Raw genomic sequence first — 14,069 nt, 5'->3', positions numbered from 1 at the left:
ACTTGTAGAGAGATCAGTTAGACACAAATCAACCTGTAGAGAAATAAGCTAGAAACAAATCACCCTGTAGAGAGTTCAGCTACAAAAAATCATCCTGTAGTGACATCAGCTAGAAACTAGACACAATGTAAGGAGTTCAGCTACAAGCAAATCACCCTGTAGAGAGTTCAGCTAAAACAAATCAACCTGCAGAGAGATCAGCTAAAAAAAAAACCACCTTGTAGAGAGTTCAGCTACAAACAAACTACCCTGTAGAGAGATCGGCTACAAACAAATCAACCTGCAGAGAGATCAGCTACACACAAATCAACTTGTAGAGAGATCAGCTACAAACTAAACACAATGTAAGGAGTTCAGCTACAAGCAAATCACCCTGTAGAGAGTTCAGCTACAAACAAATCAACCTGTAGAGTGATCAGCTAGAAACAAATCACCCTGAAGAGAGGTCAGCTACAAAAAATCACCCTGTAAAGAGATTAACTACAAAAAATCACCCTGTAGAGAGATTAGCTACAAAAAATCACCCTGTAGAGAGATCAGCTAGAAACAAATCACCCTGTAGAGAGTTCAGCTACAAACAAATCAACCTGCAGAGAGATCAGCTAGAAACAAATCACCTTGTAGAGAGATCAGCTAGAAACAAATCACCCTGTAGAGAGATCAGCTAGAAACTAGACACAATGTAAGGAGTTCAACTACAAGCAAATCACCCTTTAGAGAGTTCAGCTACAAACAAATCAACCTGCAGAGAGATCAGCTACAAAAAAGCACCTTGTACAGAGTTTAGTTACAAACAAATTACCCTGTAGAGAGATCAGCTAGAAGAATTCACCTTGTAGAGAGTTCAGCTACAAAGAAACCACCATGTAGAGAGTTCAGCTGCAAACAAATCACCCTATAGAAAATTCAGTTACAAAAAAATCACCCTGTAGAAAGATCAGCTAGAAGAAGTTACCTTGTAGAGAGTTCAACTACAAAGAAACCATTTTGTAAAGAGCTCAGCTGTAAACAAATCACCTGTACAGAATTCAGCTACAAACAATTCACCCTGTACAGAGATCAGTTAGAAGAAGTTTCCTTGTAGAGAGTTCAGCTACAAACAAATCACCCTGTAGAAAGATCAGCTAGAAGAAGTCACCTCGTAGAGATTTCAGCTACAAAGAAACCACCATGTAAAGAGTTCAGCTGCAAACAAATCACCCTGTAGAAAATTCAGCTACAAACAAATCACCCTGTAGAAAGATCAGTTAGAAGAAGTTACCTTGTAGAGGGTTCAGCTACAAAGAAACCATTCTGTAAAGAGCTCAGCTGCAAACAAATCACCTGTACACAATTCAGCTACAAATAAATCACCCTGTAGAGAGATCAGCTAGAAGAAGTTACCTTGTAGATAGTTCAGCTACAAACAATTCACACTGTAGAGAGATCAGCTAGAAGAAGTCACCTTGTATAGTGTTAAGTTACAAAGAAACCACCATGCAGAGAGTTCTGTAATAAATAAGATATAATTTGTACATTTACTGATAAATTCAGAAATATTTAAGTATTTAACATCTACTTCATCCTTTCTTCTTCCTGTGGTAAAGAAAAAAAGATAGGTTAAAAAAGCCCCAAAGCCAGCCATGCAGTAGGTCAGCTTTGGGGTATACAAATACAAAAAGAGGGGAAATCTAATCCAAAACAGCCAAGCTGTAAAAAAAGAGTGCGACCCTCAAAAAGGCTATGGTGAAAAAAGATGTGAAATCCAAGGTGGCGGCAAAGAAATGGCTGTGATGTTAGGTTAATAGTAAAAATTTTATTAATGACAATTCAGGTGAATTTTGTGCCAAGACCAAGCGGTACCAAAATTCACCTGAATTGTCGTTATTAAAATTTTTACCATTAACCTACCATCACAGCCATTTCTTAGCTGCCACCTTGGATTTCACATCTTTTTTCACCATAGCCTTTTTGAGGGCCATACTCTTTTTTTACAGCTTGGCTGTTTTGGATCAGATACTAGTTACCAGTACATATACATGCATTTTAACTTGACCCTAGGCCTGGTAAACAAGTTGCATAGAATACATCGTATTGATATACGTACAAGTATGGTACTCATGATCACACACACAACAAACACACACACACACACACACACATGCACTCTTACCTTAGTGTTTGCGACATGACTGAGACCCAATTCAGAGATAACACTCTCCACTTTGTTTAATCTTTCCGTCCTTGTCAATGACATTGGTAGTCGTAGAGCAGCAGAGAAGGCTAAGTTCTCCCTCACAGACAATGTACCCATCAACAAGTCCTCCTACAAGGAAGTATACACATACAACAGCAAGAATATTTCAGCAAAGTTTCTTGCACAAGGAAACGACAACAACACCAAAACGGCATAACTGGGTAGAACCTTTCGATTACCAGGCTGACGCTCTAGGTATAATGCTGCCTCAAACACAAACACACACACATACACACACACTACTAACCTGGACTACATAGGCTGAGGCACACTTGAAGTTACGTGGTTGTCTCCTACCATTAATAAGAACATGTCCTGATAGTCCCTTCTTAGCCTTGCGGTCAGCCAGAATATCTAATAATCTGTTGATAACAGTATCATTGAATTGTAAGTCATGTGTAGTACATGACTGTACGTGCTTGTGCTACGATTGACTGGCTAGCAATGCATAACTTATCTAGGGTTTACCATCGCAAGGCCAGACTGCTGTATCCCACAGGGCAGTGGCTAAAAAACTATTTTTTTACAACTAGCCCTAACTTGAGACCAGGAGGTGGGGGTTAAACATAAACAAAATTTGCTTTTGTGTTTGAAGTTCGTATTTTGCGCTCTTTATTGTCATGATTACTGTGTAGCAAAGTGTCAGTGAAGGGAATGATTCTTACTAACTTGGGGAGGTCTAGGGACATATACTTACCCTTGAAACATAACTGTGGAAAGATTGAACTTGGAAACTTTTTGAGAGAAATCTGGAAATAGGATCTGGAAATAGCAAACAAATTTAAAAATATATAATTTATATACAGTGACTTACAAGCCAATTCTTGAATTTTATTATATCTTAAGGCAATCGTTTATATCAATAGTAGACTGTACAAGAAGACCATAACTATAAGTTGAATTGTAAGGCTGGACCACAAATGGAAAACTTTTGAAAATGGCTCACAAGATTGGATCCTGAGGAAATCCCTACAGTAGACTGTAAAAGAGTGTTAACATGCACAGCACATAATTAATTGTGATTTTATTCTTTACTGTGGTGCAGCTTGCTATTTTATTCTGACTTTTACAACTAGCCAGAAAAAGTCATTTACAACTGTCCTTTTTTAGCTCCTACTACAGGGTATACATCCAGCTAATGCACACCACATCATCCCATTCAGGTATATCACGTGTATTCTAACAAATTAGCATGCAACAAAGCATGGGATTAATTGGTTTGCTTGCTGGTACAAGGAGAATGAAAACAAGTACATTATTCCACCTACTGGAGCATGAGATTGGTTTGTTAGCTAGTAGATATAAGTCATGTAAACATAATTGATAGGTACATTATGGTCTCCTTAAGTGCATAACTGTGGTACAGGGTGTACAAGAGTACCTGTTGCTACTGGTACTGTAGCTATGTATGTATCTATAAAACTTACGAGGTCTTTCCACTTCCACTTGGTCCCATTATGGCATTTAGACCAGGATTCATTGATCCACTACAGTCAACAAAAGTAAACACAAAAAAACAATCTCAAAGCTAGAGAAAAGCTTTGCCTACCGTGCTAACACACACACACACACACACACATACACACACACACACACGCACGCACGTGCATCCTATGAATGCAGATTCCCATCAAAGTAGCAACCCAACTCACCTAACATTATCTAGAATTTTCTTTGCAGGGATCTCCTTAAAATGAGCCAAGAATGGTTTAGGTTGTATGGTGTAACTAATGTTGACAAATGACAAATTGTTCCCACCTCTACCATAGGTAGTTATGATAGATGAGTCTGATGATAAACTCAACCCTCGAAATGTTGTCTCAATTTTTTTGTCATCATATCCTACCTCCGGTAGAAATCCATTTTCTGATCTAAATGACATGATGAATCAACCTGACTAGAAAAAATTCTACATGATAAATTAACATGAGTTGAAGGCATGCGCACCCATGCACACTAAAGTTGCTTGTAAATCAATAACCTGTTTGTAAAATCAGTGTTGCCAATACTGATAATGTCTGTCAGCAATTGACACTTTTAATTATGCTTGTACAGACACACAAAGTCTTGTCTTGTGTAAATAGGCTAGTCGTAGCTATGTAAAAGATGTTTTTGTCAATGATCATGAACCATGCTGATCTGTGTTGTTGTCACTCAGAAATTCTTTCGCCATATTATACATAGTACATCTGTTTGGTGGAATAACTTACTGTGCTACCATTGCCAGTTTCAAGCCCATATTCAATGCACTTTTTCATCATAGCTTTACTTTGACAACCATCTCCTCACTGATGATGCCAGTGCTGTTGGTTCACTCTCTTCACTGCTGATTTGGTGTACGCAACTTTCATCTTATGGCCCAGCCTATGGCTATTTTACAAATGCTGTTAAAACTATTCTAATTGTCAAGCCAGAACACCTCACTCAAGCACAAAAGTTTTTGCTGAAACCAACATTCTTATAACTGCTCGTGGCCAAAGACATCTTGGTGCCATGCTGGGATCAAGAGAGTTCGCAGAGGAATATGTAGCCAACAAAGTGCAGTCCTGGGTCTCTGAGGTTACGGCCTTGGCTGGGATTGCAAACAGTCGTCCACATGCTGCTTATAGTGCCTTCACTCATGGATTGATTGGACGATGGGTTTATTTGATGAGAACAATCCCAGACATAAGCTCTTTTTTAAAACCACTAAAGGATGTCATATGAATGCAACTTCTTCCTTCTATTTCTGGACACCCTGGTTGCTCTGCTGATGAACGGGACCTGCTCTCTCTTCCTTGCCGTTTTGGTGGTTTAGGGCTTATAAATCCCGCAAAGGTTTCTGATTCTCAGTTTGATGCATCACTACTGATTACTGCCTCCCTGAAAGATCTGATTATCAAGCAGTCAGTTTGTGCTCGGCCCCATGATGTTTGTTCTGTAAAGGCCCAGGTTCATCTTAATCGGCAAAGAACTGCAAAAGAACTCGCAATGAATGTAAGAGGTCGTTCTTTCTTCCCAACTTCAAAGGGCGGTTGATTTGAACAGTGAATCCAGTGCATCTTCCTGGTTACTGGCCCTGCCATTACAGGAGCAGGGTTTCCATCTTAACAAACAAGAGTTCTGGGATGCTGTCCATCTGTGCTACGGATGGAAGTTACTGAATGTTCCCAGTCACTGTGTCTGTGGGGATTCTTTTACCATCAACCATGGCATGGTCAACATGGGGGCTTAACCTTTGTGCGACAGTTACATATTACATATTACTTGCAACTGAACTATCTAGTTACAGTTACATATTACCCATAAAATAAAGTAACTATAATAATATTACATATTATATTACTTTGTATCCACAGCCTTAGCTGTCACGTGTGAAACTACCACTTTATCATGTGACATGATTGCGTTGTTGGACAATGTGCAAATCCTGGTTATAAGTAAGAAGCTGGTGAATAAGCTTCATTCATTAGGCTTCGTTACTTCGTTGTGGCTAGGCGTTACTCAGAGAACAACTAACAAGATTAGTAACTTCGTTACTTGTAGTAGAGATTTCCAACTAAATTAAATAATTAACATTCCATACATTCATTGGTATGACAAATATTGTGCATTTTGTCAGGGTCATTTTAGTGTAAACCCCACCTCAATCAGTGGTTCCTATCAAAATATATAAGGAAAAGAAGTTGAAAGTGTGATGATTTTTGTGTACAGCATCTCAATGCTTTTTATGTATATTGCATGGCACCAAACACAATATTCAAAGTGTCATAAATCTAGGTAGGAAACTAATAACGACATGAAATTTTCACCACATATCTATTTTATGAAGAACAGCATATTACTAAGTAAAACCTCTCAAAGTGACCACTTCTTTGTAGACTGACCACTCAGAATATTACATGAATAAAGAATAAAGCAAGTGATTCAAAATAAAACTATGTGTATTGTGTAATACTAAGTATACACAGGTACCTAATGCATTTTCAAGGATAACTAACTAGAAAAATCAGTAATATTTTATAAATGGCAAATACTGGCATCACAAGTCACAATTAACACGTACTTCGGAAACATGACAATCAGATAACACAATGTAAGAGCAACATTATTTTTAAAATAGATTTGTTTGGACACTGCTCAGCTTCATTTGTCACATTGTAAGCACTAAGGATGATAATTATTATATAACACAATGACATCACTATACTACAAAGAGAAAATATAAATAGTTTCTGATCAAAATTACAATCACTGAAGCTGTTACAAAATGGATCAAAACAGCAATAAATACGCCAGAATATAACAACAGGTAAGTGTGAAGCCATGTAAGGTTAGTATGACATGCCAGTCTCCACTTTTGAAAAGACTATGCCGGCTCAACCTTGAACCGGCCTTATTTTGCAATTCCGCGCAAGACAACAAACTCCTCACCTTCAAACTATACTTGCATCGATGCAGGGGGATGCCTTGAAGTCCAGGGTGATTGTAATGCTGAATTCTGAGCAGTGTTAGATGGCGATTTACCTTTAAAAAGACCATATTTCCATCGTAATCCAACATCAATCGTCCTCCAATCAAAAAACACATGGAAAATCGAAATCAGCATATACGGTTTGCCCAGAACCACTTTCTTCGTCCTCATCAGCAGCAGATTCACGCGGAAACAATCGGAAACTTCGGCTATCACAGGTGCCACATTCTTCCAATTAGAATTACGTACGCAATTATTTGTATGGGCTCCCTATGGGGATTTTATTTCTCAAACTTTGATTTGCTGTATTTCAATAAATACCGCATGGATTTTAATCCAGTAAAGTGCAATACAAAGTACGAAGCATTGGCTACCATTTACTGGAACGGCAGCTTGTGAAACGTTTATTGAAGATGTATACTTTAAGTAGCAAAAATATGTGTTAAAAATTGGTAGGTTGGAAATCGCTACCTGTAGTAATAATATTACGTAATATTAGACTCGTTATATAGTAACTATATTACTTAGGTAACGCGTTACATTTGTAAGTAAAGTAACTTGAGTTATATTACCCGTTTTTATAGCGTATTTCGTTATATTTAGTTACCACAAAAGTAATAATATTCGACAGGATGATGCCAGGGCGGATATTCATGCACGCGGTTTCTGGGGACGGAGACAAAGTGCCTTTCTTGACGTAAAGGTGTTCTACCCGATGCACCAAGACGTGTCCAAGTTACCGTAACTCCAGCATACCATCTGTATACCGTCGTCATGAATTACAGAAGAAGCGAAAGTATGGCGAACGTGTCCGGGAGGTGGAACAGGCTTCCTTTACCCCTTTATTATTTTCCACAACCGGTGGAATGGGAAGAGAAGCACTAACATTCTATCGTCGTCTGGCCGACATGCTTTCTCGCCACAGCTCAACAATATATAGTGGCACTCTGGCGTGGATTCGCTGCACGTTCACGGTCCTTTTCATTGCTTCGTTCTGCTACAATGTGCATCAGGGGAACACGATCCATCCTTCATCGTTCCAACAATGCTTCCCCAGAGATGGGCCATATTGCTGGCCCTAGGGACTTTTAGCTGTCCCCCTTTCAGGTTGTCCAGCACACTTGCTCCTTAGTGCTGGGGGTGGTAGGCAAGGGCGCAGTATATCTAAATAACATATAATATAAATCTAGCCCGGGAAAAAAAATCTCAGTAATTTCTAGCTACATGTTGCAGGGGCGGATCTAGAAATCTTCAGAGGGGTTTCAGCTCGGGTTTCAAGTTCTCTGGAATTGCAACTTCAGCCTAGCTGTAAGTAAAAGACCAAAAAAAAAGGTCACTATCTAGCGCCGTGCTTTTGAACGCTGTGAGGGTGATTTCAAAGGCAATAGTATGAAGTTTTGCCAATAGAAAAAAGCCATAATATACTACAGTATGTACAACTCCTTGTAATTTTTTATCACCCAGACGAATCGAAGGGGCGCGCGCTATTTTAGAAAGAAACCCCAAAACCGCCCCTGTGTTGTATAGCTAATTATTGTATTGCATGAATGTGTACTCACATGTAAAAGTTGCTTTGCAGTATAGTTGTGTGTTTTTGTTTTGTAGTCTAACTAGAGTAGCTACAAAATGGGGCAACTGAATGTACAGTCTGTGAACTGAATGTACAGTCTTTGAAGAAGTTACGCATAATACTTTCAGTGCTGGTCACTGTAAAGTGTTAATAATAAATACTTTAGCTTTAAGGAAGAAAATCCATCTCTCCTGGAGGAAGACTGAGTGTGGCCCCGACTAGACATTGGGTGACCTGCAGTTCGAATCCTGGGGTTGGAGGGATTTTTTCCTTACTTTGGCCCCTTTTCTGTTACACCTTATCAGTCACTAAGTCAAGTCATTAAGTTTAAGTCCTTGAAATTAGGTTAGGTAATCCAAAGGCTGCAGTACATGTTGCTGACAGACTTTCAGTGCTGGTCACTGTAAAGTGTTAATAATAATAATAATAATAATAATAGGAATACGATGTAATAAAAGAATGGTAGCCATCATCCACAACTGCTGATCACGCCAACTGAGATTGAGCTTTAATTTATAGGACCCATGTAGTCTATAGACTCCATACCTAGCTAGCTAGCTAACAATTATAATCATTTCACTTACTAGTCTCCTGTCTAGGCGGAAGATACTGATGAGACCGGCAATAAACTTCACTTCAACTGCACAACCGATTGCACCTGCGTGGGAACTCATGGCAATGAAGGACCACAAGCATTTATAGTTTTCAGTAACGCGCTCGCTGATCACGGGAGAAACTTACTACAGCAATTACGTAACTCGCGTTAGTAGCGACTCCAATCTAGCTCTCTCACGGACGTAGCAACCCGTTGCATGCAGAGAGTTATAATTACTTGACTTGCCGCAGAGGGCCATCTATTTATTCTTATTTATTTATTTATTAAGGCTTTACAGCACAAGTGCTGAAGGTTTGTAGGACACCTGGTCCTAGTACAGCCTGCTTTAAAGTTGTTACAGAAAATGTGTTTGAAAAGGTGGAGAAATCTACCAGTTCACTAACATTCCCTGGGCTTCTGTAGGTTCTTTTAGGTGTCTTTTCTGTAGGTAAATTCTTTCTTTTTCCCTTTTTATGTTTTTCTTCTAGCTAGTTTTCCACAGAGATGTGTGGGTGGAAGGGAGTGCCATTAGGGCCGAAGAAAAAATAATTAAATTACTAGACATTGGGTGGCCTGCAGTTTGAATCCTGGGGTAGGAGGGATTTTTTCCCCCTTTCTTTGGCCCTTTTCTGTTTTCACCTTATTGTTAGCTAAGTTAAGTAATCATTACAAAAGTCTCCAGTTCCTGTTAGGTTAGGATTAGGCACCGGCCGATTATGCCGGCATAATTTAAAGCATAATAGGTGGCCAAAAGCATCAAGCATAATGCCAGCATAATAAAGTGGGAGTAGGGACGATATTTGAAAATTTAACTAAAACGCACAGTACGCGCGCCTGAAAGAAAGCAAATATTCACTGCCAACAGTATTATTAGTGGATTTCATGTTTAAAACCACGTAATATAACTTATTAAACCGTTTCTTGTTGGTTATTCACACTTTGCAGAAATAAGATCGAAATACTCTAATACAGCAGTCACTTACTCTAATACAGCAGCCAGCAAAGGCTGATATACTCTAATAAAACAGTCAGTACTAGAGCACAATCTTGATTTTGAAAGCATAATTTTCAGCATAATAGGCTTAATTTTTGGGCAGTGCTCAAAAGCATAATAGGTAAAATTTTGGGCATAATAGGCCGGAGCCTAGTTAGGATAATCCAAAGGCTGCAGCACATGTTGCTGTCAGACCTTCAGTGCTGGACACTGTAAAGTACCAAGAATAAGAATACTCATCCTCTACAATTTTCTTGTGATATGCAATGCTTGTCTGGCCATGCATGGTTCCCACCAAGTCCACTTCCACACAATCTAAACAGCCCTGGATAACCAACAATGTCAAACGCTTAAGTAGGAAGAAGCAACATGCCTACAATCGTGCACGTACTTCTGACTCCCCTTTAGACTGGTCCAAATATCATGACCTTAAAAGGCAATGCCAAAGAGAATGTCTTTAACAACTACATCTCTTCCCTGATAGACCCTGATAGCAACAAAGTTACCAAAAGATTATGGTCATTCATCAAAAGCAGAAAACAAGACAATACTGGAATTGGTCCTCTTATCCACCAAGGAACTACGTTTACTGATTCTAAGGATAAAGATAATGTGCTGGCTGATTACTTTTCATCTGTTTTCACATGCAACAACACTTCCTTCTTACCTGAAGTAAATGACATCCCTTTGCCTAGCATATCAACAGTCCATGTTGAAGGAGTGGCCCTATTACTAACTGACATCCAACCACACAAAGCTAGTGGACCAGACAATTTACCTGCTTGTTTCCTCAAGGAAGTTGCTAATGAGATTGCTCCTGTTTTAACAATTGTTTTCCAAGCATCGTTAGACCAAGGTCACTTACCAAATATTTGGAGAACTGCTGCAGTCACTCCGATATATAAAAAAGGAAGTAAAACTGAGCCAAGCAATTACAGACCAGTATCCCTTACTTGTATTTGTTCCAAAATTCTAGAACACATTGTTTATTCTGCCATATCCAAGCACTTAGAACACCACCAAACACTTTGTGATGAACAGCATGGATTTTGTAAGAGAAGAAGTTGTGAAACTCAATTGATTTCCACAGTGAATCATTTTGCCGACTGTCTGAATCAAAGGGGACAATGCGACATCCTTCTACTAGATTTCAGTAAGGCTTTTGAATCAAAGTAATTACTATGAAAAATACAGACGTTTTCGCTGTCAGCAAAGATGAATGGAACACAAAGGAGGACACTGGTAAGTCCATGAAGAATGCATTGTATGTGCTGCTGTATGCCAAAAGACAACCCTTGGGCTGACCAATCAAATGGCGAACAGTGAAAAAGTCAAGCCTGTAGCCTTAGCCATTATCAAGTTACACTTGTCTGAAGGCGTCAGTCAGTCAGTTCTTCAGTCAGTTACTCATCAGTCAGTTGAAAATTCCGTTTAATAAAAAAAATTTATAACAACTTGTTGAAAGCATTTCAGGTCAATCTGAAGGCTTTAGTTTTACCTAACCAATATGAACCAGCTTGTTCATCAGAAATCAGCCTGCAGAGCTATATTTAGTTACAGTAGAACCTGTCTTAGAGGCAACCTGTGTAGAAAGGTCGCTTCCATATGTGACCGAATTTTGGAAAATCACCCATATGGGTGCATTTGACACCTAAAATATTGATCAAAATACAAACTTTATAGTGCAAATCTACTTGTTACCTTAAATTACAAGAAAATTCTTGAAATATTTTCAAACCTGTGCCCTGTTCTTACTATAGCAACACACTAAACATTAAAATTCTAATTATTTCACACGCACCCATATGGGTGATTTTCCAAAATTCAGTCACATACATAGAAACCAACTATAAACTCCCCAAATTTAAGCTTACACACTAATTCACCTGTCTGTTGCAGCCATCTGCATATAAAGTCAAAAAAGTCTGAAAGCAACTAGCTTAGACAGGTTCCACTGTACAACAACAGTGATATAACCAAGTGCAGCGAACTGGTTGACCCCACCAGTTACTACATGTATTTGTATGTGTAAACAATTCAGAGCCTGCCTGTCCAGCTAGGAATAGTTCGCTCCCACAGGTTGGAATGGAGCTAATTAGAGGAATATCTGGAGGTCAGAAGAAACGTACCAGTATTGGAATGGAGTTGATCATTTCTCCTGGTATTGTATTCCTGAATGCGCCCACTACTGGATTAGATGCTACAACAGCAGTATCTGTTATTAAATTTTTGAAGGAGTGAGTGTGTGTTGTGAAGTGTGTGTTGCTTGGTGTTGTGTTGTGGATTGTGTTATATGTATGTGTGTAGTATAGTGTAGTGCACGTGCGTGCGTGTGTGCATCCATATAGTAATAGTAGTAATAGTGATGCATCAACACAATATTGTATACACTAGTATCAGTGATGACCTTATTTTGGTGACATCAATGAGGCTATATATCACCGATACTTTGTATGATATTTTTGATTACTTTCCTATTATGGTGGAATAAGTACATATATATATATATAGCAAATTGAAGTGATGAAATATGCAGTAAGCCTTGAAGTCAGATTCATTGAAGTCATTGATCAATGGTGATTGGTGGCCAGGAGATCAGTAGCTAGGTACATGCAACTGTGGTTTTGAAATTATTGTATTCATAGTGCAGCAATGTTTCAGTGTCTGATCATGCAGCTAGTGAAAAGCAGTATTGATTGATGCATCACTTCTGTGTAGTGTGTGTGCATGTGTGCGTGTGTGTACGTGCGTGCGTGCGTGTGTGTGTGTGTGTGTGTGTGTGTGTTGGAATTTGTGCATCATTTGCTTGCAGTGTGGCCAATGTCAGCCCCCTTTCTCAGATATGGTAGGGACAGGTGTCCTTCATGTTGGTCTTGTAGGCTAACACAGTATGATACATTATCTATAGATAGACACTTCATGTTACCCATTCCCTTCTAGGGGTATTCTAAATTCAAAATATTGACACAGGACAAAGGACATTTAATGGCTTAAAATATGAGTATTATTATAAAGCACCAGTATGTGTACAATCATGTGGTGATGGTTGTCAGTGGGTGTGTAATTGTGTTGTTGCTATTTATCACTTTTTACAGACTGAGTTCATCAGGCAGGATGATCATAATGTCAATACATCAACCATGTTTTACTCCATTTACAGGTTGTTTGATTCACTGACACTGATGTCTCATGGTTGACTAGTTTATCATGGACCTGCTAACAATGCATTAAATTATTTCTCTCAAATAGGTTAGTCTGATAAAGTGTAATCATATATGTCAGGTGTATAATGAAGTAGGATCCGAGCAATAAAAAATTCATGTAGTATGTATATGGGAAAATTCCTACATTGGCATGTTAATTTTGTTCAATGCCAAATTAGTTCCACAAAGCTGCGTATGCTACAAATTCCATCTCCTATTTATCACTTGTATCCCTACTTCAATTTTAAATTAAAATTTTAAAAATATACTACATTTTTATTCTATAGGGACTCAGAATTTTAGGCTGATATTTGCTGTAATATAGAGGTTTACTTCTTTCAGAGATAAAACTATATGGAGTCAGACCTGTTGGCACCAAAATATTTGTGCCTTGTACTAGTGTAGTTACGACTGTGGTGATAATCCTTGCTGAGGTGCTTCATGTCTAGAGAATGCATTGTAGCAACCCCTCACTACAAGCTCTTGTAGACTAGAAATCCTCACAGAATGCTAAGTTGAACACGTCACTGAAATCTGCATTGATTACATAACGAAATGTAATTTGTGCAATCGAACACCCGTTCTACCACTACACCAGCTAAGCAGTTTTTTCAACAACTCATGACAGGCCAAAATTTGGAATGCTAGTCATGGACAGGTTAAGGAATGTTCCCTTGTATAACATTGCACAGCGGTTAGGTGTTTTAGTAGTAGAGCTGCTTTTTCCGAGCTTAGTGTGAGTTTTGTGCATTCTGTAGTGCCAGTATTGACGATAATACATAGGAGCATGAACACTGTTAAGAATTACTGGTTGTACAGGAGGCTATTAACCTAGAGTTGATTAAACTCATCCCTTGGCAAATCTTTTAACTGAGGGGCCTCACTTGGCGTACACTGTGCCATCACCTCCGTGCCAAAGAAAGCATCACAAGCTAAAAGCTTGTACTATCATTCCAATTTTACCATTTCCAAGTTACAAGGTGTAGTAATATGTGGTTGTAGTTGTATGTTATATTAT

General features: G+C 38.7%; 2 protein-coding genes across 2 annotated transcripts in view; one reads left to right on the top strand and one right to left on the bottom strand.

The window, feature by feature from the left end:
* The window catches only part of LOC136257051 (broad substrate specificity ATP-binding cassette transporter ABCG2-like), a 36,878-nt gene extending 27,956 nt beyond the window's left edge, over positions 1-8,922 (bottom strand). The window contains exons 1-5 of the mRNA XM_066050167.1: positions 8,844-8,922; positions 3,889-4,133; positions 3,664-3,723; positions 2,484-2,598; positions 2,153-2,305 (exon numbers count right to left, since the gene is read on the bottom strand). Coding sequence (XP_065906239.1) covers positions 2,153-2,305; positions 2,484-2,598; positions 3,664-3,723; positions 3,889-4,118 — 558 coding nt within the window. The 5' untranslated portion in view covers positions 4,119-4,133; positions 8,844-8,922. The remainder of the gene's footprint in view (positions 1-2,152; positions 2,306-2,483; positions 2,599-3,663; positions 3,724-3,888; positions 4,134-8,843) is intronic.
* The window catches only part of LOC136257055 (broad substrate specificity ATP-binding cassette transporter ABCG2-like), a 136,152-nt gene extending 124,066 nt beyond the window's left edge, over positions 1-12,086 (top strand). The window contains exon 7 of the mRNA XM_066050173.1: positions 11,991-12,086. Within this exon, the coding sequence (XP_065906245.1) occupies positions 11,991-12,073 (83 nt within the window). The 3' untranslated portion in view covers positions 12,074-12,086. The remainder of the gene's footprint in view (positions 1-11,990) is intronic.
* The last annotated feature ends 1,983 nt before the right edge of the window (positions 12,087-14,069 follow it).

This window comes from Dysidea avara, chromosome 5 (genome assembly GCF_963678975.1).
Source record: "Dysidea avara chromosome 5, odDysAvar1.4, whole genome shotgun sequence".
NCBI lineage: Eukaryota > Metazoa > Porifera > Demospongiae > Dictyoceratida > Dysideidae > Dysidea > Dysidea avara.
The sequence above is the reverse complement of the archived record's forward strand: the minus strand, read 5'-3'. Positions and strand labels throughout refer to the sequence as shown.